This window comes from Hemitrygon akajei, chromosome 22 (genome assembly GCF_048418815.1).
Source record: "Hemitrygon akajei chromosome 22, sHemAka1.3, whole genome shotgun sequence".
Classification (NCBI taxonomy): Eukaryota; Metazoa; Chordata; class Chondrichthyes; order Myliobatiformes; family Dasyatidae; genus Hemitrygon; species Hemitrygon akajei.
In genome coordinates this window covers 41,183,795-41,206,350 of record NC_133145.1, presented here as the reverse complement: position 1 = coordinate 41,206,350, position 22,556 = coordinate 41,183,795, and the positions used below count along the sequence as shown (strand labels likewise).

The following is a 22,556-nucleotide window of genomic DNA, read 5'->3' as shown; positions in this document are numbered from 1 at the left end:
TTTGTGGTTGGCATTGTTCTGATCTAAGACTCAAGATTCAGACTGAACTAAGGCACATTATAAGGATGATGCCAGACTGTGATGTTACATCTCTGTGGCCTGCCAACATCCATTAAGACTTTGAAATACGGGCCACTTGAAACTATACCCCAGTATGTTGTTGATGCCTCAGGAAAAGGAAAAGAAACCAACTTTTCCCAGTTGTGTGTTAATCCAAATAATGGGCAAAATTTACAGGTATTACAATAAGAGTATGATGAGTATTTGGTGTTGATAAACAGCAATGTGCACAGCCATTTTATAAGTATGATCATGCACAACTAAGGACGGAAGTAGCAAAGCTGCACTCAATAATTCCTTGCTTCTACAGAGGGTGCACTGCTTTACAACACTCACTAGCACATCATTGAGAAATCAGAATCAGATTTAATATCACCGGCATTTGTTGTGAAATTTGTTGTTTTGTGCCAGCAGTACATTGCAATAGATAATAATTACAATGGTAAGTATATATAAAAAATAAAGCAGTGCAAAAAGGGAATAAAAAAAGAGTGAGGTAGTGTTCATGGGTTCATTGTTCATTTTGAAAACTAATGGCGGAGGGGAAGAAGCTGCACCTGAAACACTGAGTGAATATCTTCAGACTCCTGTACCTCCTCGATGGGAAGAGGGCATGAACTGGATGATGGCGGCCCACAATGATACCGCCTTTTTGAGGCATGTATTTTTGAACGTGTCTATGATGCTGGGAAGGTTAGTGCCCATAATAGATCTGGCCGAATTTACAATTTTCTGTAGCTTTTTCCAATTCTGTGCAGTCGCTCCTCCATACCAGATGGTGAGGCAACTAGTTAGAATGTTGTCCCTCGTACATCTGTAGAAATTTGTGAACATCTTTGATGATGTATCAGGCTAGTGTTATGCCTTATTTGTAATTGTGTGAATATATTGGGCCAAGGATAGATCTTCAGAGCTGTTTATACCCAGGAACTTGAAACTGCTCACCCTTTCCACTGCTGTGTATTCCCTCGACTTCCTCTTCCTGTGGTCCAGAATCAATTCCCTGGTCTTACTGATGTTGAGTGCAAGGTTGTTATTGCAACACCACTCAACCAGCTGATCAATCTCACTCCTGTACACTTCCTGATCACCATCTGAAATTCTGCCAACATTAGTTATGTCACTGGCAAATTTACTGATGCTGTTTGAGCTGTGTTCAGCTACTTAATCATGTGTGTAGAGATGGTAGAACAGTGCACTAATCATGCATCCTTGAGGTATGCCACATTGATTGTCATCGAGGAAGAAATTTTATTTCTGATCCACACTGACTGTGGTCTTCCAGTGATGAAGTCAAGGATCCAGTTGCAAAGGGAGGTACAGAGGCCCAGGTTTTGGAGCATGTTGATTAGAACTGATGGTATAATTGTGTTGAATGCTGAGCTGTAATCTTTAAACAGCTGCCTGATATATGTATTGCTATAGTCCAGGTAACCCAAGGCTAAGTGGAGAGCCAGTGAGATTGCATCTGCTGTAGATCTATTGTGACAATGGGTAAATTGCAACGGGTCCAAGTTCTTGCTTAGGCAGGAGTTGATTCTGGCCATGAACAACCTCGCAAAGCGCTTTGCCACAGTAGATGTGAGTGCTACTCAATGACAGTCATTGAGGCAACTCATGCCTGCTCTTCTTGGGCAATGGTATGATTGTTGCTCTTTTGAAGCAGGTGGGAAACTGAAGATGTTCTTGAACATCCTGCTAGTTCATTGGCACAGGTTTTATGAGGGTTCACCCTCTTGACAGATGCTCTGATGCTGGCCTCTTAGAGAGATCACAGGGTCACCAAATGCTGCAGGGACCCGCACACACATAGTTTCAGTCTTCATTTCAAAGCATGCATAAAAGATGTTGAGCTCATTTGGAATGAAGCATCACAGCCATTCATGTTGTTAGGTTTCGCTTTGTTGGAAGTAATGGCCTACAAACTCTGCGAGAGTTGACGTGCATCAGATTCTGTTGCTAACCTCAATCACAATCAAAGCAGTGTGTAAAAAGAGCTACTTTTCAGTCAGATCTGAACAGAATCTTTTCAGTTCACGATTTAAAAAGCTTTTTCTCTGAGTTGGACAATCAACATGATGGCTGTGTAAAAAGAGCTACCTTTTAATCAGGAGGGCAATCGAGATTTAAAAAGCAGAGCTTCATGGCATTTTTCTCTAAGCTGGACAATAAACTTCAGGGCTGTTAAAAGGAGCTAACTTTTAATCAGGATAGCGATCAAGATTTTAAAGACAGAATTTTGCAGCATTTTCTCTGAGTTAAGGAGCAACCAATCAGCAAGAGGGATTCATTAGAAAGGACGGAGCAGCCATTCTTGTGAGTGTGCCAGTCTTTAGAGTCTCCTTGGCTCATCAGGTTTAGCGAGATCAGGTTCAGGTGAGGTAAAGTATCTCGTAAGTTACTCTCTCTCTCTGTTCTTATTTGTTCATTCCTCATATGTTAGGACATAGTAATTTCGAGAGAATGGCTCCAGGGGCCGTGTTTTGTACTCTGTGTGGGATGCAGGAAGTCTGGGAGACATCCAGTCTCCCAGATAAACACATCTGTACCAGGTGCACCAAGTTGCAGCTCCTGAGAGAACGTATTAAGGAACTGGAGATGCAGCTCGATGACCTTTGACTCACATGGGAGAACGATGAGATGACCGGCAGGAATTACAGGAAGGTAGTCACCCAGAGATTGCAAAGGACAGGTAGCTGGGTGACTGTCAGGAGAAGGAGGGGAAATGCACAGCCAGTACAGAGTACACCTGTGACCATTCCCCTCAATAATAATTATACAACTTTAGATACTATTGAGAGGGACGACCTACTATGGGGGAGCTACACAGACTGGGTCTTTGGCACTGAGTCTGGTGCTGTGGCTCAGAAGAGCAGAGAGATGAAGAGACCAGCAGTGTTAATAGGGGATTCCTTAGTCAGAGGAACAGAAACGAGGTTCTGTGGGCACGATAGAGGTACCCAGATGGCATGTCGTCTTCCTGGTGCCAGGATGAGGGATGTCTCAAATTGGGTCCATAGCATACTTAAGGGCGAAGGTGAGCAACCAGAAGTCTTGGTACATATTGGCACCAGTGATATAATGATGAGGAGGTCCTGAAGAGAGATTTTAGGGAGCTAGGTAGAAAGGTGAGAAAAAGGACCACCAGGGTAGTAATCTCTGGATGCTGCCTGTGCTACGTGCCAGTGAGGGTAAGAATAGAATGATTTGGCAGGTGAATGGAAGGCTGAGGAGCTGGGGCAGGGGTTTAGATTTATGGATCATTGGGATCTCTTCTGGGGAAGTTATTACCTGTACAAAAGGGGCAGGTTACACCTGAATCCAATATCCCTGTGGGCAGATTGGCTAGAGTTGTTTGGCAGGGAATAAACTAATTTGGCAGGGGGATGGGAACCAGAGCAAGAGTGCTGAAGATCAGGTAGTTGGTTTACAAACAGAGCCAATGTGTCATGAGACTTCTAGCAAGGAGAGGCTAATGATAAGGCAAAATTGTTGTGAACAGGATGAGTTGCGATATAAAGGGCGGGCAAAATTGAAAAGGGAGAATACAGAACTAAAGGTGTTATATTTGAATACACGCAATATATGGAATAAGGTAGATGAACTTGCAGCACAGCTACAAATTGGCATGTATGATGTTGTAGGCATCACTGAATCATGGCTGAAAGAAGATTATAGCTAGGAGCTTAATGTCCAAGGATACACATTGTATTAAATGGACAGGCAGGAAAGCAGAGTGGGTGGCATTGCTCTGTTGTTAAAAAAATTAAATCAAATCATTAGGAAGAGATGACATAGGGTCGGAAGGTGTTGAATCATTGTGGATAGAGCTAAGGATCTGCAAGGGTAAAAAGACCGTGATGGAAGTTATATAGAGACCCCCAAATAGTAGTAAGGATATGTTCTAAAGATTGCAATGGGTGATCGACAATGCATGCTAAAAGGGCAATGTTACAATAGTCATGGGGAATTTCAATATGCAGGTAAATTGGGAATATCAGGTTGGTGTTGGATTTCAAGAGGGGGGATTTGTAGAATGCCTACAAGTTGGCTTTTTGAAGCAGCTCGTGGTTGAGCCCACTAGATGATCAGCTGTTCTGGATTGGGTATTGAGCAATGAACTGAAATTGATTAATGAGCTTAAGGTAAAAGAACTCTTAGAGTGTATAACTTAAGAGTAGAACTCTTAAAACTGCTCTCAATACTCCAAGATAGACATAACCAGTCCTTTCTAGAGTCTCAACATTACATCCTTGCTTTTATATTCTAGTCCACTTGAAATGAATACTAACACTACATTTGCCTTCCATACCATAGACTCAACTTGTAAGTTAACCTTTAGGGTGTTCTGCATAAGGACTCCCAAGTCCCTCCGCATCTCATATTCCTGGATTTTCTCTCCATTTAGAAAATGGTCCGCACATTTATTTATACTACCAAAGTGCATGACCATGCATTTTCCAACATTGTATTTCATTTGCCATTCTCTTGCCCATTCCCCTAATCTGTCTAAGTCCTTCTGCAGCCTACCTGTTTCCTCAACACTACCTGCCCCTCCACCAATCTTCATATCATCTGCAAACTTGGCAATATAGCCATCTATTCTATCATCAAAATCATTGAAACACAGCATAAAAAGAAGCGCTCCCAACACCAACTCCTGTGGAACACCAGGTGCATAAAAGCTATCAAATGCTAAAGGCCTTGATAGAGTGGATATGGAGAAGTTACTTCCTATGGTGGGAGAGTCTAAGACTAGAGGACACAGCCTCAGAATAGAGGGGTGTCATTTTAGAATGGGGATGAGGAGGAATTTCTTTATGCAGAGAGTGGGGAATCCATGGAATTCGTTGCCACAGGCAGCTGTGGAGGAGAAGTCTTTATGTATATTTAAGGCAGAGGTAGATAGATTCTTGAATTTTTAGTGCATGAAGGTATTCGAGGGGAAGGCAGGATGTTGGGGCTGTGAGGGAAAATACATTAGTCAGAATTAATTGGCGGAGCAAACTTGCAGGACCAAACAGCCTAATTCTGCTGCTTTATCTTACGGTGTTATGGAATTGTTTTTATGCTCTAAAAATAGCCTATGATAGGTTGTACTTGAATTCCTTTATAGTTTTGGTCACCAGTCTTGAATGCAGTAGATCTAGCCCTCAGCAGACTATGAATATCTTGGCTCATCCATGGCTTTTGGTTTGGGTACAGTATGTCCGGTATGTTTTTGAAAGCACACACTAATCCACACAGGTCTTGATGAAGTCAGTGACAACTGTGGTGTATTTTTTCAGATTCAAAGATGATTCCCTGAAATCATGACTTAATGAGAACTCTGGACATCTAAGAACATTCTTGCCATAAAAGACACTTAAAAATTGTTTTGTTATGGGAAGAGTAAGTAAATGCATAGTGTTATACCAAGTTATTTCGCTTTCGGTGTGTGCTGCGTCTGCGAGGCTGAGTCGGGCGGCGCCTTGGAAGTCCATAACGGGGGTACTCCCTTCTGCCGCCGGCGTGGGATGGCGAGTCTGAGGGGACCCTGGGGACTTGTGGAAACTGTGGTGATTTCTTTTGAACTTATAGTCCTTTAACATCTTGGACTATTTTTACTGTGCCCATAGTCTGTTTTTTATCAATTATGCTATTGTTTGCACTGTTGTAACTAAATGTTGTAATTATGTGGTTTTGTGCAGGTCTTGTAGCATTAGTTTTTGGTCTTGTTTGTCTGGTGGATTTGGAGCTCCTTTCCGGGGAACGCGATAAGATGGTAGCGTGATATTAATATGCAGCAGCCTCTCCGGACTCTGGATTGGGGATTGCCAAACGTTACGTGGATTTTCTGGTGTAGTCTGTTTTGTCATATGCTTTTGTGATATCATTCTGGGGGAACGTTGTCTCATTTTTTAACTGCATTGCATTTATGGTTTCTAAATGACAATAAACTGAATCTGAATCTAACCATCTTTGTGACACTAGAAGACTAATTCCTTATAATTCTTTCAATTTTCTGTGTGCTTGCTCTTCAAAAGGATGACTCACTGATTGTAAAATACTTTGAGCTAATTGTGAACAAAGCTATATTAATTCAGGCATTTATTTCTTCTTACTGTTACTATTCAGGATTGCTAGAAATTTTGAAACTATGGCCTAGCAGATAGAAGGAGCTCTGAATATACTTGGACATAGGTTCATATAAAATATAAATATTTAGGAGTTGGGATGTAATGTTAAAATTGTACAAGGCATTGGTAAGGCCAAATTTGGAGTACTGTGTACAGTTCTGGTCACCGAATTATAGGAAAGATGTCAACAAAATAGAGAGAGTACAGAGAAGATTTACTAGAATGTTACCTGGGTTTCAGCACCTAAGTTACAGGGAAAGGTTGAGCAAGTTAGGTCTTTATTCTTTGGAACGCAGAAGGTTGAGGGGGGACTTGATAGAGGTATTTAAAATTATGAGGGGGATAGATAGAGTTGATGTGGATAGGCTTTTTCCATTGAAAACAGGGGAGATTCAAACAAGAGGACATGAGTTGAGAGTTAGGGGGCAAAAGTTTAAGGGTAACACGAAGGGGAATTTCTTTACTCAGAGAGTGGTAGCTGTGTGGAACGAGCTTCCAGTAGAAGTAGTAGAGGCAGGTTTAGTATTATCATTTAAAGTAAAATTGGATAGGTATATGAACAGGATAGGAATAGAGGGTTATGGGCTGAGTGCGGGTCAGTGGGACTAGGTGAGAATAAGAGTTCGGCACGGACTAGAAGGGCCGAGATGGCCTGTTTCCGTGCTGTAATTGTTATATGGTTATAAAATATGAAATTTTCCAAAAATCTTCACCTGCTGTGTGAGCTGTGTTACCAGAGAATCTAAATGCACAATCCTGGCTTCATACTTCTTGGCAGTTGCAGCTGTTGAGATCTTTTCAGCACGGAGACCAGCTACAATAAGGAAAGGAAGTGAAGGATGAAAGGAACATTGCAATTTTGGAAGAAATAGTATGTTTTGTCTGATTAAGACATTAATTTTAGTTTTCAAAACAAGAATAAATCACATCTTATAAGAATGTATTTGTTTTAAATATATGAAGGACAAAGAACGGGAATAAAAATAATATGGGTAATAATGCTGAAAACTGTTTCCTGCAATTGATTAACAGCATCATAGTGCATTGTGGTGTGCATCTTCACAGTAGTTTACTTTAAAAATGTACTAATAAACTTATTAAGGAAATCTGAAAATGCATACATATATCGTCAGAACAGAGGGTCTTTGTCATTTTTGAAATCTGGAGAACTGACGCGTCTATGATCTAATGGTTAAGTAATTTAACCATTAATTGTTGGGGAGGAAGCATTAAGAAGAGGGACGCCTCACGTCTTAATAAGCTGGTAAGGAAGGCGGGCTCTGTCGTGGGCAAAGTACTGGAGAGTTTAACATCGGTAGCTGAGCGACGGGCGCTGAGTAGGCTACGGTCAATTATGGATAACTCTGAACATCCTCTACATAGCACCATCCAGAGACAGAGAAGCAGTTTCAGCGACAGGTTGCTATCGATGCAATGCTCCTCAGACAGGATGAAGAGGTCAATACTCCCCAATGCCATTAGGCTTTACAATTCTACCGCCAGGACTTAAGAACTTTTTAAAAGCTATTATTAATGCTTTTTGAGATAGTGATTTAGATGCATATCATATTTTTTACTGAGTTAAGTATTGTATGTAATTAGTTTTGCTACAACAAGTGTATGGGACATTGGAAAAAAAGTTGAATTTCCCCATGGGGATGAATAAAGTATCTATCTATCTATCTATCTATCTATCTATCTATTTAACTTTGGACATTAATGAGAATATGGGCACTGTTTGCACATGACTCTGAATATTTGATTCCACTAACTTCAATGGAATGAAAGGTGCCAAGATGATGATTGATATTTTTGCATGTTTTTCTAGTTGAACTCAGATGAAATTTTATCCCCAATTTTCCAAAAGGACCCATTTCCCCTTTATTACAGCATTCTCACCTATAGTCTCATTCAAGGTCCGTGTGTGATTCTGGAGATAGGCATTATCTGCAGTCACTGAAAAGCCTGAAGGTTGAATCTTGATCTTGGTTGAATCTTTTGACATGTCCTCCAGCTGTTCTTCCAACTTCCTGCACTTCTGTTTAAGTTCATGAACTTCATCTTCCAAAGATTTAGTATATTCTGGAATAAAACACTCATTTCAGTGCAGACATTTTTTTCAGGCTTATAGTTTTCATATTCTGTGTTTTCGCCCATTCTTTATTCTTTTTTTTGTGCAGGGAGAGGGGGATTTGGGGGTCAATGCTCCTGTTGCATTGTTAGTTTTCTGTGCAGGGAGAGGGGGATTTGGAGACCAATGTTCTTGTTGTGCTTTGTGCGGGGAGGGGGTTTTGGTGGTGGTGGGGTTAATAATCATGTTGCCATTCTTTTTTGTGCAGGAGATGGGTTTGCTGTTTCTTTCTAAACTGCCCTCCATTGTTTTTCTTCATTTTGTGGCTATCTGGAGAAGAATAATCTCAGAGTTTTAGACTACACACATACTTTGATAATAAGTGAACCTTTGGACCTTTGAAGTACATAGTAGTTTCTCTTTCAAAAGAACATTGCATCACTTTGTGGAAATTTGTGGAACCACAAAAAAAAATCATAATAATAATATTCAGAAAATCAGGAGGCAGCTGGGAAGAGAAGCAGAGCTAACATTTTAGGTCACTGATTTTTTTTCCAGAGTACTGATGATGCTTGACCTGAGTACTTCTACCAGTTTGGGTTTTCATTTTGCATATATATTGTCTTTAAGCAAAATAAAGACCCTCAGATCCAGATGTGGTTCTCAGCCTGTTGTAAAAGCCCTACATTCAATACCTGATCTTTGCAGAAGAAGAAGAATTCAATGAATTTCCCAAATTAGAACAAGCCAAATATGAAGTCAATTGGCTAATGTTTCATTTCTTGCTCTAAGGAGCTCCAAGAAACATATAGGACTGCCAGTCTGGTTAAGGCCATTTAACTAAAATCAGGCTAAGAATCAAAATGTGTACTTAACATTTGGTTGTATGTTAATTTAATTTAAAGAGCTTTCTTTTCTTTATCAGACTGCATGAAAAAAATGGAAGTAATACTTAACTACCTAGGGCTGGAAAGTCTTTAGACGACTCCTGGGGGCTCTTGAGTGATCCTGTGTCATCAAATAATTTGCCCGTGGATTGATTGGCAGGAATTTGCTCGCTCAGGATTTCCATTTCTTTCCTCATTTGGGTGATAACTGTTCTCAGGTTTATATTCTGCTGTTGGAGGTTCTGTATAATATCTGAAGGGAATTCGGCATCACCCATAGCTCCTTTCATAGGTTTTGCAAGCTGAGAGGATGAAATCAAAATATAATGATTACACATTTAGATAAATATACTAACTCCTTGACTAACGCACATTTGATTTACAAGTTTTTGCTACAATCTCAATGCAACTTTGGTGTCTTCAATTCACTAAACTATTTTTCACTATCAACCAATGGTGTGCCACTCTTTGTCCACAGGAGTACACTGTAGCAAAATGCACATAATGCATATTGTCCAGCCTTTGCTATTTGTGAAAATTTGCTTATGAAAGGTTTTCTAGGAATGCATTTCTTTTGCAAAAATTGAGACACACCTGCAGGCCAAACCCTATGTAAATAAATTAATAAATCAAATGCATATACAAAGAAACATAGCCTCAAAGTGGTGTTAAAGTTACAGTTGTCTATGAATAGCTGCTACATTTTCTGAGTTTCATAAAGAATTCCAGCAAATTCTTAAGTATTCTGTGACATCTTTTTGAGAAGCAGTCCAGCATAGCTTGCCATAGTTGTGAATGACATAAAATGATACGACAGATAAGCACTTAAGCCCATCTGAAATCTTTTTAAAGTTGGAAAGAAAAGTAGGCAATAACAATGCTAAAAGAGACAGGATAAAAAAAGACTTTATGTAAGAATGACCGAAGAATTAAAAGACACAATAATACAGAAAAAGTGTGATATTATATCATTGAGCAATGCTCATGTTAACTTTATTCCTCCTTGTATACTACATTTCCTCCTTTGAAAGGTCAACCCTGCGCTGTAATTGCTTGATGGCCAGCACGAGACTATGCATGAATAGTTTGGGATATCACTGGCGGCCCAGGTTTTGCTGACTGCGGCGCACTCCTGCCTTTGCCACTGAACTACAGTGACATTTTGTACTGACCTTGTCTGCAACTTGAAAAGTAATCTTCCTCACCAAGATGATCTGGCACCAACAGGTGAGGCCCCACATGGTGCCAAATCTCGTTAAATGTAATCGAGAAATACGGTACAGATGGACCAGAAAATGGCCCATCTACATAACCCCTATGGTAAAACTTCTCTTTGTGACAAAGTTACATCTCTCCAACTTTGCTATGTGTCAAAACTAAATGTTTAACAATGATTTTGAATGTATTAACACTCCGAAACATAAAATAATTTAAAAAAAATCTTCATATAAATGAAATAAAATCTCTTCATAGTTAAAATATTATTGGAAGCACTGACAATTAAAATACAAATGATTCTGCAGATGCAAAAAATCTTGAGCAACATACACCAAGTGCTGGAGGAACTCAGCTGGCCAGGCAGCATCTTTGGAAGGGAATAAACAATTGACGTTTTGGGCTGAGACTCTTATCAAGACTGGAGAGGAGGCGGGCAGAAGACAGAGTAAGAAGGTGTGGGTGGGAAGGGGTACAAGCCGACAGATCATAGGTAAAACAAGGTGAGAGAGAAGGTGGGAGGGGTGAGAGATGAAGTAGGAAGCTGGAAGGTGATTGGTGGAAGAGGTAAAGGAGTGAAGGGGAAGAAATTGAATAGGAAAGCTCAGTGGACCATTAGAAAAAGGGAAGGAGGAGGGGAACCAGAGGAAGGTGATGAGTAGGTCGGGAAAAGAAAAGGGGTGAGAGGGTAACTAGAATGGAGGGGGAGGAGTAATTACTGGAAGTTAAGAGAAATCGATGTTCGTGCCATCAAATTGGAGGCTATCTAGATGGAATATGAAGCATTACTCCTCTAACCTGAGCTTGGTCTCATTGTGGCAGTACAGAAATGGCAGTATATGTTTTTTATAGAAAGCAATTCCTAAGTCTTCCATTGGGCTTTGGGACAACTCCAAGACATTTTGAACTATTTTTATTTTGTATCCTGGGAAAAATACACACTCAGGCCAACAAATACTTTTCCGGGTTTTTAATTCCTTTTTCCGTTTTAGATGCTTCAATGCAAAGAGGTATCAAAATAAAAACAACAAAATAAATTTTAAAAAACAGCTCCTACTGTGACAACCTCAGCTTAATTTTGCTCCTCACACTTGTGTGTCAACTAGTTATGTATGCAGTATGAAAATAAATAAAACTAAATATACAAATATACCGTATAAGCTGACTTGGCCTCCGCAGCCACTCGTCGCAACAAATTCCACAGATTTGCCACCCTCTGACTAAAGTAATTTCTCTGCATCTCTGTTCTAAATGGACGTCCTTCAATCCTGAAGTTGTGTCCTCTTGTCCATGGGAAATAAACTTTGCCATATCTAATCTGTTCAGGCCTTTTAACATTTGGAATGTTTCTATGAGACCCCCCCTCATTCTCCTGAACTCCAGAGAATACAGTCCAAGAACTGCCAGATGTTCCTCATATGATAACCCTTTTATTCCTGGAATCATTCTCGTGAATCTTCTCTGAACCCTCTCCAGTATCAGTACAACCTTTCTAAAACAAGGAGCCCAAAACTGCACAGAATACTCCAAGTGTGGTCTCACAGGTGCCTATAGAGCCTCAACATCATGTCCCTGCTCTTATATTCTATACCTCTAGAAATGAATGCCAACATTGTATTTGCCTTTGTCACTACCTACTCCACCTGGAGATTAACCTTTAGGGTATCCTGCACAAAGTCTCCCAAGTCCCTTTGCATTTCTGCATTTTATTCTCTCCCCATCTAAATAATAGTCTGCCCATTTATTTCTTCCACCAAAGTGCATGACCATACACTTTCCAACATTGTATTTCATTTGCCACTTCTTTGCCCAATTCCCTAAACTACCTAAGTCACTCTGCAGGTCCTCTGTTTCCTCAACACTACCCGCTCCTCCACCTATCTTTGTATCATCAGCAAATTTAGCCACAAATCCATTAATCCCATGGTCCAAATCATTAATATATATCATAAAAAGCAGTGGTCCTAACAGCAACCCCTGTGAAACTCCACTGGTAACCAGCAGCCAGCCAGAATAGGATCCCTTTACTCTCACTCGTGCTTTCTGTTGATCACCCTTGCTAGTGTTACGAACCCCGTAACTGGGTCACTTACCAGCAAAGATAGAGACGTCCGTTGAAGTCTGATGATACTATTTTTAACAGTATTTATTAGCAAAAATACACAAAAATAATATCAATGCAAATGTACAGATAACATACGTCATCAATACAAAACCTAAAAGTGCGGGTATAATAATAATCAATAAGAAATAAGCTCTATCGTTGTCTAGGGGATAATGAATTGTCCGATGGAAATATAAAGTTTGTTCAGTTCATACAGGCTGCAGCCGTTGGGGACCGCTGTGTTGCAATTGTTGGAGAGAGAGAGAGAATGGGAACATTTACCGCTACGGGTTCTGCCAACCTTCCTTTTATGATTTTGATCCGTCAGGTGTCTTGTTGTCGTGGCCGTTCAATTGTGACCTCTCCTTTAGCTAAACTGTTCTTCCATGATGAGCCCGCCACCCAGGCAAGGGAGGACGCACACGAACTCTCACCGGCTTTGGCTATAAAATGCTGTCCCTGGATCTCTAGCGTTTCTCCTGATGCGTCTGAAGGGGTGTTCCCCAGACCCCTCTTTTATCCTTACTCACGGGGTCTCAGATGTCAATCAGGTTGGGATGATGCAATCCCTCAACCAGACCACTCTGGTTGTCCCCTGAGGGGTTTCAATGAATAGTACAGTAATCAATACACAATTCCTTCTCCAAGAGACAATGGCAGTAACCAGTGGTTCCGTTCCGCTGATGTCAGGAGACATTCCAAACCTTGTGTATTCTGCGTCTCTCTCCCTCATGATGTGTATCTCTCTCATTTCCTGGGTCTCAGACCCGAAATAATAGCGATCTTGCGATTCTCAAAAAGGAGGGGGCGACTTTGTACCCTTCGGCCCCTCAGAGTTGCTTCACCTTCGTAACACTAGTAACTCCCCTGTAATTCCATGGGATTTTATGTTGCTAAGCAGCCTCTTGTGTGGCACCTTGTCAAAGGCCTTCTGAAAATCTAAGTACACCACATCAACTACATCTCCTTTGTCTACCCTGCTTCTAATTTCCTCAAAAAATTGCAGAAGATTAGTCAGGCAGGATTTTTCTTTCAGGAAACCATGCTGGTTTTGGCCTATCTTGTCATGTGCCTCCAGGTGCAAGGTAATCTCATCCCTAATGATCGATTCCAACAACTTCCCAACCATTGATGTCAGGCTGACAAGTCTATAGTTTCCTTTCTGCTGCCTCCCACTCTTCTTAAATAGTGGAGTAACATTTGCAATTTTCCAGTCATCTGGTACAAGGCTGGAATCTATCAATTCTTGAAATATCATTGTGAATGCCTCCACAATGTCTCCAGCTACTTCCTTCAGAACCCGAGGGTACACTCCATCAGGTCCAGGAGATTCATCCACCCTCAAACCATTAAGCTTCCTGAATACCTTCTCCATTGTAATTTTTACTGAATGTACTTCACTACCCTGACACTCTTGAATGTCCAGTATACTGCAGATGTCTTCTACTGTGAAGAATGATGCAAAATATGAATTCAATTCCTCTGCCATCTCTACATCTCTCATTACAATATCTCCAGTGTAATTTTTATTGGTCCTATATCTACCCTCAATTCTCTTTTACTCTTTATATACTTAATAACATCACTTCTGACTGCAGAAAATGATGTTTTTCCAATTTCACCTTCAGACCAGTCTCCTTGAGACGCTGAAACACCGTGTCCAGTCTCTCTAAGTGTTCCTGGAAAATCTGTGAACACGCCCAAATATCATCCAAACATAATTTGGAAGGCTAAGTCATTCACGGTTGTCTGTATATATCCTTGAAAAGTTGCAGGCCCATTGCAGACCCCAAATGTCATGTGAAGATATTCATATAGATCAAGCAGGTCACAAAAGCAGTCTTATACCTATCACACTCCTCTATCACCACATGGTGGTAACCACTCACAAGGTCTATTGTTGAGAAAAACTGTCCACTCCCCAGAGCATCAAAACTCTCATCAATATGTGGGAGTAGCAACACGTCCTTTTTGGTCTTAAGATTGAGTCGCCGATAATCTACACACAATGTTATGAAACCATCAGCCTTCTGTACCAACCCTACAGATGAGTCATATGCACTATTGCCCTCTTGAGTCACACCCTTCTTCAACAACTTTGAGATGTGCTCTTTCACGTCATGGTACTGTTTGGGTGGAACACAACAATATGGCTATGAAACGGGCTTGTCATCAATTAACTGAATTTCATGCTTGACTTTGTCGGGGTACCCAAGGTCTTCATCTTCTACTACAAAGATATCCAGGTACGTAGCCAGAAAAGCTCTTAGCTGAGCTTGTTGTTCTTCACTATCCCCAACGTCGAGTCTGTCTAGAATTGACTTTAAATTGTGGTTACTGCATTCCTCCTTTACACCAACCGTCACTTGTTCAATGCCAGCTGAGATCCACTGAGATCTTATAGCACATTGGTGACCACTATCTATGCACTCTACTTTTGACAGTATACCCAGCCAGGTTCTAGGTGAGAGCCATACATCTTCTAGACAGAGGTTTAAAACCTGTACGACAAGAGCCAATGAGCATGGCCTCCTCTTGCACTTCTATTATTGAGGACTCAGCGTTGTTCTGCGCGTAACTGTGGAACTCCTTTCTAAGAGAAGGATCTCTGATCCCCTCTATAAATTGATCTCTGAGCACCACCCTCTCATTGGCCACAGCATCAGCAGAACGGTTCAGTAGCAAGTTAAGAGCTTGTGCTAGGGCATGTGAAGACTCACTTATGTTTTCAGCGTCATGCTGTTTGCGATTATAGAAGCTATGTAACAGCTGGGATGCACTATGCTTGTCTCTAAAAGCTTCCCTGAGATAGGTGAACGAGTCATCAGCCTGGTCTTCCCCAGCATCACTGCGCAGACTTGCTTCTTCTAGGGCTGCACCCATGAGTGACATAACAAAATCATACTGATCCTGGTCAGACTGATTTCTAGCACAAAGCACGCATTTGGCTTCTTCAATAAAGTCATCAATAGACCTCCCATATTTTTCAACATCACCCGTAAATGGAGCAATGTGTCTTTCCCTTGACCTTTTGCTTAATTTATCTAATTACCATGGGTTCCTCATGCCTACTACGCAAGTCTCTAATTTGTTCATTCAAATCAGGTTCAGTTTGTTCATCCTCTGAATGTAACCTTGTGAATGCTCAAGTTCTTAAGGTCTCTACAACAAGCCTGGAAAATGAGTTGCCACACATCTCCTGCAGAAAACATGATGATTTCATGGCCACAGTTGCTCTGTATCACCGTCACAGTTCTACACCTTGGCATCAGTCCCTGATGTCCCAACTCAGTCTCAAGGCAACCATGGTCCATGCAACACCAGGCTCCCCTTCTGTCTCATGGGAACAGTTGTCCTGTTCTTCACCACTACTGTATTATGTATTAAATATTGTTCTGCATACAAAAATCAAAAACTCTCTAAACTGGCTTGGAATTACCCCAGTCCTGGTACCAAATTTTGTAGCCTGGGGAAAATACACACTTGGGAGAACAAATACTTTTTCGGGTTTTTAATTCCTTTATCTGTTTTAGATGTTTTAATGCAGAAAGAGGGTATCAAAATAAAAACAACAATAAATATTAAAAAACAGTTCCTGCTGATACAAGCAACACACACAAAATACTGTCCTGACAAGCGGTCTCGGCCCGAAACGTCAACAATGCTTCTCCCTATAGATGCTGCCTGGCCTGCTGCGTTCCATCAGCATTTTGTGTGTGTTGCTTGAATTTCCAACATCTGCAGATTTCCTCATCCCTGCTGATACAATCTGAGCTTAACTTCGGTCCACACACTTGTGTGTCAACTAGTTACATATGCAGTGTGAAAATAAATAAAGCAAAATATATAAAACCAATATGGTGGTGGCAATTTTTGGCATATATGTGCTTAACTTCCAAACACATATGGCTAGACCCTGAAACAAACACTCCTCGCTCATGCTACTAGGCCAATAAGGAACTCACACGGCCATGCCATTCAGCGGCAATAACTTACTCGCAAAAATCTTCCCTCACCATGCGACCAGTACTCCTGGGGGAAAAGCAGTCCCAGTTCTTGATGTTTATCTTTCTAGAACATTATAACTCTTTTTTTCTCTAAGCCGCACATGCATAATGACGTCACTGTTTTCTCTTAAAGGCACAGGCAGCTATTTTAGCATTAGCAGGGTGAATACATAAGTGAACTTTCAACAATAAAAAACATGATATTCATCGGTCATCTGGCTGCATTTGAAAAGGTGTCTAATAAACTAACTTCCTCTCAAGCTGTTGTAAATACTTGAAGGGCTTATCTTCAGCTAGAAACTGGCTTGCCTCGAGTTCTTCACTGATATCGCATATGGCCTTTATGTATGTCAGCATGCTTCATTATTAACTGCACAAGGTCATCTGAGTTTTGTCAAGCACCATTTTGGAATAAGAATTGGTTTATTATTGTCACATACACCAAGACACAATGAACAGCTTGTCTTGTATTCTGTTTCATTCATAGTCACTGACTGATGAAGCAGTACTTGCATCTGAAACAAGTCTCAGTCCTGAACACAAGTAAATAACCTTCTGTACTAACATATCGTTACATTACTTATGGCTGGAGTAGATTTAGGAGCACATTAATATGGGAGCACTTAAGGGACCAGCGGATTACCATGTCATCAGACACTGAGGCAGTAGACAGCTTTAGTCATTAATCAGCTATCCAGGAATGTGCTTTTGACTTATGAATAGCCTTGACATATGTGACCGTCTTAAAACAAAAGAATAACAGCAGCTGTCTGAATACTGTTCACTCACAAGCACTAGATGCTTTGTACCTACCAGCTGTGTATTAACACAATTATATTCCTGTTTAGCACAAAATCAGTACTCTCAAAATGGTGAGTGTATTTTATGTAAGTCTTGTTAACAGCATCTGCCAATATAAAGAGTAAATTAAATAAGTTGAGCAAACACAAGAGGCTGTAAAAATGCAGGTCATGACTACTCTGACAGGAGGTCATTTGCTTCATGTAGTATTGAAAACTGATTATAAATGCAACTACTATGGAAAACATGGGGCATAGAAAATAATGTTGCAGTGACTTCTAATGTCATAGCAATGCTAAGCTTCTGATAGCAGATGCCCTAAAGAGGACTAATAAGCTAAAGACTAGAGATTTAAAGATGAGCTTTATTTGTCACATCTACATTGAAACAAACAGTGAAACATATTGTTTGCATGAACGACCAACAGTCTGAATGTGCACTGGGGGCAGCCCATAAGTGCCACTATCCTTCCAGAGCCAACATAGCATACCCGCAACTAACTAACCCTTACAAATGCACATGGCTTTGGACGTTGGGAGGAAACCAGAGCACCTGGAGGAAACCCATGCAGTTGTGGGGAGAATATACAAACCCCTTACAGACAGTGGGAGGAATTGAACCCTGATTGTTGGCACTGTAAAAGTATTACACTAATCCCTACGCTACTGAGCTTCTCCTCACGCTACCAAGCCACCCCTACACTACACTACTGCGCTGGCTCTGCACATTATAGAAACATAGAAAACCTACAGCACAATACAGGCCCTTCGGCCCACAAAGCTGTGCTGAACATGTCCTTACCTTAGATCCCTCTGATCCTCCACACTGCCAAGAGTCTTACCATTAATACTATATTCTGTCATCATATTTGACCCTACCGAAATGAGCCACCTCACACTTACCTGGGTTGAACTCCATCTGCCACTTCTCAGGCCAGTTTAGCATCCTATCAATGTCCTGCTGTCACCTCTATCCACAACACACCCACCCTTTGTGTCATCAGCAAATTTACTAACCCATCCTTCCACATCTTCATCCAGGTCATTTATAAAAATCACGAAGAGTGGGGGTCCCAGAACAGATCCCTGAGGCACACCACTGGTCACCAACCTCCATGCAGAATATGATCTGTCTACAACCACTCTTTGCCTTATGTGGGCAAGCCAGTTCTGGATCCACAAAGCAATGTCCCCTTGGATCCCATGCCTCCTTACTTTCTTAATAAGCCTTGCATGGGATACCTTATCAAATGCCTTGCTGAAATCCATATACACTACATCTACCGCTTTACCTTCATCAATGTGTTTAGTCACATCCTCAAAAGATTCAATCAGGCTCGTAAGGCACGACCTACCTTTGACAAAGCCATGCTGACTATTCCTAATCATATTATGCCTCTCCAAATGTTCATAAGTCCTGCTTCTCAGGATCTTCTCCATCAACTTACCAACCACTGAAGTAAGACTCACTGGTCTATAATTTCCTGGGCTATCTCTACTCCCCTTCTTGGATAATGGAACAAGATCCACACCCCTCCAATCCTCCAGAACCTCTCCCAACCCCATTGATGATACAAAGATCATCGCCAGAGGCTCAGCAATCTCCTCCCTTGCCTCCCACAGTAGCCTGGGGTACATCTCTTCCGGTCCTGGTGACTTTTCCAACTTGACGTACCGTTCATGCACTTTAAAATGCAGATGTAGTTGAATGTCTAAGAGAAAAGGTTATAGTTATTCTAATACTTATGGCTGAAGAAAACTGCCTAACAACTGCTGCAGAGAAAGAATTAGCTTAGTAAAATCCCCAGACATGCTTCAAGTATCTTTTAGTGGCAAAGTTTGAACTAAACATTATTAGAGAGTCTTAGTAATTTTTTGCATCTCTCTTCCTATACCCAACAACATTTTTATTATAAACACAAAAAAATCTGCAGATACTGGAAATTCATCCAGCATCTTAACATTTTTTATTAGTTGCAAAAGTTTAGAATATTTTCAGGAAGGTTGCAGAGATCGCAGGGAATCCAGTGGTGTCATTTATATATTTAAATCCGATTTGCAGAGAAGATGGAAAAGCCTTAGAGGTATATGGGCTAAATACAAGCTAATGCAACTAACATCTTGGCCCAAAGGTCCTTTTTCTGTGATGTATAAGTCTATGATTTTATGATTTAAGATTTTGCTAGGAGTCATTCACAGGCGATTCAAAAGATGATTTTCATTTAAACTGCCAGGGAATAATGCCTGCTTGTGTTAAACATTTCCACCCTTGTACATTCTGAATTTGCCACAAAGTGGATAAAATTATTGGAGGAATGTTTCGGTCTATATCCAAGCTCAAAAGTTTTAGGTAAATCACTCCACCAGAGGGTACTGTCATTCTATATGCTTAAAAGTACAAGGACAAGATGGCCCACAATTCAATAGAGAGAAGACAAAATGCTGTACTTGGTTTTCTTTGTATTTATTTTATTTATTTAATTTGTTTTGGAATTCATATCTTCCCTTACTAATTTTCACTTCTTTTTGAAACACATTGGCCATCTTGGCAATTTACATGACTTACACCTACCCTGAACTATCCTGGTGGTTGTCCAAGCTGCAAAAATACTTGTGATCTTTAATTCCTGCATAGATGCACTATGTGACAAGGTGTCTCACATCTGAGTTTGTTTGAATTTCAACATAAAGTTTGATCTTGTCAGTTCAAAGCTTCATTCATGTTATTCTTATTTCTTCTCATGTGCTAAGTTATCACGGACATACGACTTTATTAAAATTATTTGATAATTCAAATCTTTGTAGTCAAGTTGGTCATTAGTCAGAGAAAGAGTGCATATGAACATTTCTACCAAGGGATATCCAATGAACAAAGAGATCAATTGAATCTGTATTGAGACACAATTTCCTGATAGCATTTCCTCACACCGTTTCTCTTTGTCATACTACAGAGCATGCATATTAAAATAATGAAACCAAGAACAATGCTGTCTAAATTAAGTCAATCACCTCTGTCTGCTCCCGTAGTTAAGTCAATCACCCCATCAATATCTTAACTTTTCACTGTATCTCTGTCTAATAAATGAATAAAGTATCTATCTATCTATCTATATTTATCTTATCAGCTGCAGAATCTAATAACAAATCACCTTAGCATCTGCTCCATGATTTAGACACCCTGGACCTGTTAGACCAGTCTACCTATTTTAGTCCTGATTGGCATCTTTCCCCAGGGTGTACTTAATGTCTTTCCCAGAGTAAGTTTTTTCATAATTTCTGATGACTTTTGATCTTCAGCTGTTCTAGGCTTTTGTTAACTTGCACTATCACTTCTTTGACGTTTAATCTCTTCTTTTATCCCCCCCATACTTTGACAGAAATTCTTAATTATTATTTAGTCCCAGTGTTTCCACCCCTTTTTTCTTGATTTCCCTAAATCTATATTCCACCATCAATTCCTATTTCAAATGAATCTCCCCGCAATCCCAATTCTGATGCAACATTCAAATATAAAATAATAGAGGCCAGAAATGTAAAATAAGTACATAAAACTCTGGAAATATTTTGCAAATCAGACAGCATCTATGCAAAGAAAATCAGAATTAACTTCTCTGGTTGCTGAACTTTTACCAGATTTGGAGAAAGTTCGAAGCAATGCAAATTTTAGCTTGCATTGAAGGTTGGTAAGGGCTTGAAGAGAAATATAGATAATAAGAATTCAGATGAAATAGAATGACACGGCTGGTCATAGTGCCAGCTAAAAGAGATTGGTAAAGATATGCCTGGAGGAGATGCAAAAAGAAGTCCAATTAAATCTAAACTATCATAAGAGGAGAAAAATAGTCTGAATGGCAGAAGTAGGACAGGATAAAGTTATGGACCGTCTGATTGTTTGCAAGTGTTTAATTTATCGTTGAATCTTGAAGTGAATGTGTACAGTATAATTGCAGTGCTGTTGCTTGAACTACAGTGAACTTCATTGGAATAGATGGGAGGCCAAGCAGTGTGGTCAGATTTAATAGTGAATCAAAATGAAAAGCACATGAAAGTGGGGAACTATCTGCTGCCTGTGAGGAGTTTGTACGTCCTCCCTGTAATCATGAGTTTTCTCCGGTTGTTTTAGTTTCTTTCACAGTCCAAGGATGTACCGCTTGGTAGGTCATTGTAAATTGTCCCATGAATATACCAGGATTAAATTGGGGGATTGCTGGTCGGTGTGACTCGACAGGCGAGAAGTGCCTATTCCATGCTGTGTCTTAATAAATAAATAAAATAAATCTCTGGTACTAGATTACATCAAATATAAACAATTTTACCTGAGAATCCCGTTCTGGAATAACACCATGCTTCTGCAGTGCAGCTATTGCTTGGTCTCTTTCTAGGGTCAAAGCCTGGACCAATGTTTCCACCTCCTGTAATTTGCGCTCTTTTTCTTGTAGTTCTGCTGTAACCTGCAGAAAATCATGCGGCCAAAGAATCACTTTGGATTTGGATTTTCAGCATCGGCAGACTTTGTTGTGTTTAACATTTAGTTTTGATTGTTTTTGAAAATACTTTCATCTGGTAGATTTACTATATATTTTGCTTGTAATTTTCATACGATTATTTGTTAATATCCCATTACCAGCTTTAAGCAAAGAAGGCAAGACAATGGCTATACTTCATTAGGAGTCTGAAGCGATTTGGCTTGTCAACAAGTACACTCAGAAACTTCTATAGTTGTTTTGTGGAGAGCATTCTGACAGGCTGCATCACTGTCTGGTATGGAGGGACTACTGTACAGGACCAAAAGAAACCGCAGAAATTTGAAAATCTAGTCAGCTCCATCTTGGGTACTGGCCTCCAAAGTACCCAGGACACCTTTAGGGAGTGGTGTCTCAGAAAGGCAGTGTCCATTATTGAGGACCTACAGCACCCAGGTCATGCCCTTTTCTCACTGGTACCACCAGTTAGGAGGTACAGAAGCCTGAAGGCACACACTCAGTGATTCAGGAACAGCTTCTTCCCCTCTGCCATCCGATTCCAAAATGGACATTGAATCTCTGGACACTACCTCACTTTTTTTTTAATATACAGTATTTCTGTTTTGCAAGTTCTATTCAATATACGTAATTGATTTACCTGTTTATTTATTATTATTTTCTTCTCTCTGCTAGATTTTGCATTGCATTGATCTGCTGCTGCTAAGTTAACAAATTTCACGTCACATGCCAGTGATAATAAACCTGATTCTGATACTTCTTGTACCATTATGTCTTTTGTCATTAAATTTCTTAATATCTTCCTTTTGCAG

The 22,556-nt window shown here is 40.3% G+C and overlaps 1 protein-coding gene across 4 annotated transcripts in view; it reads right to left on the bottom strand.

The window, feature by feature from the left end:
• Positions 1–22,556, bottom strand: part of ccdc57 (coiled-coil domain containing 57) — a 161,892-nt gene that overhangs the window by 44,806 nt on the left and 94,530 nt on the right. For 3 of the 4 annotated variants that reach the window (XM_073026074.1, XM_073026076.1, XM_073026077.1), the window contains 4 exons: positions 21,580–21,714; positions 9,208–9,439; positions 8,079–8,261; positions 6,893–6,993 (listed from right to left, as the gene is read on the bottom strand). In XM_073026074.1, coding sequence (XP_072882175.1) covers positions 6,893–6,993; positions 8,079–8,261; positions 9,208–9,439; positions 21,580–21,714 — 651 coding nt within the window. The remainder of the gene's footprint in view (positions 1–6,892; positions 6,994–8,078; positions 8,262–9,207; positions 9,440–21,579; positions 21,715–22,556) is intronic. The other variant, XM_073026075.1, reaches the window with a different exon arrangement.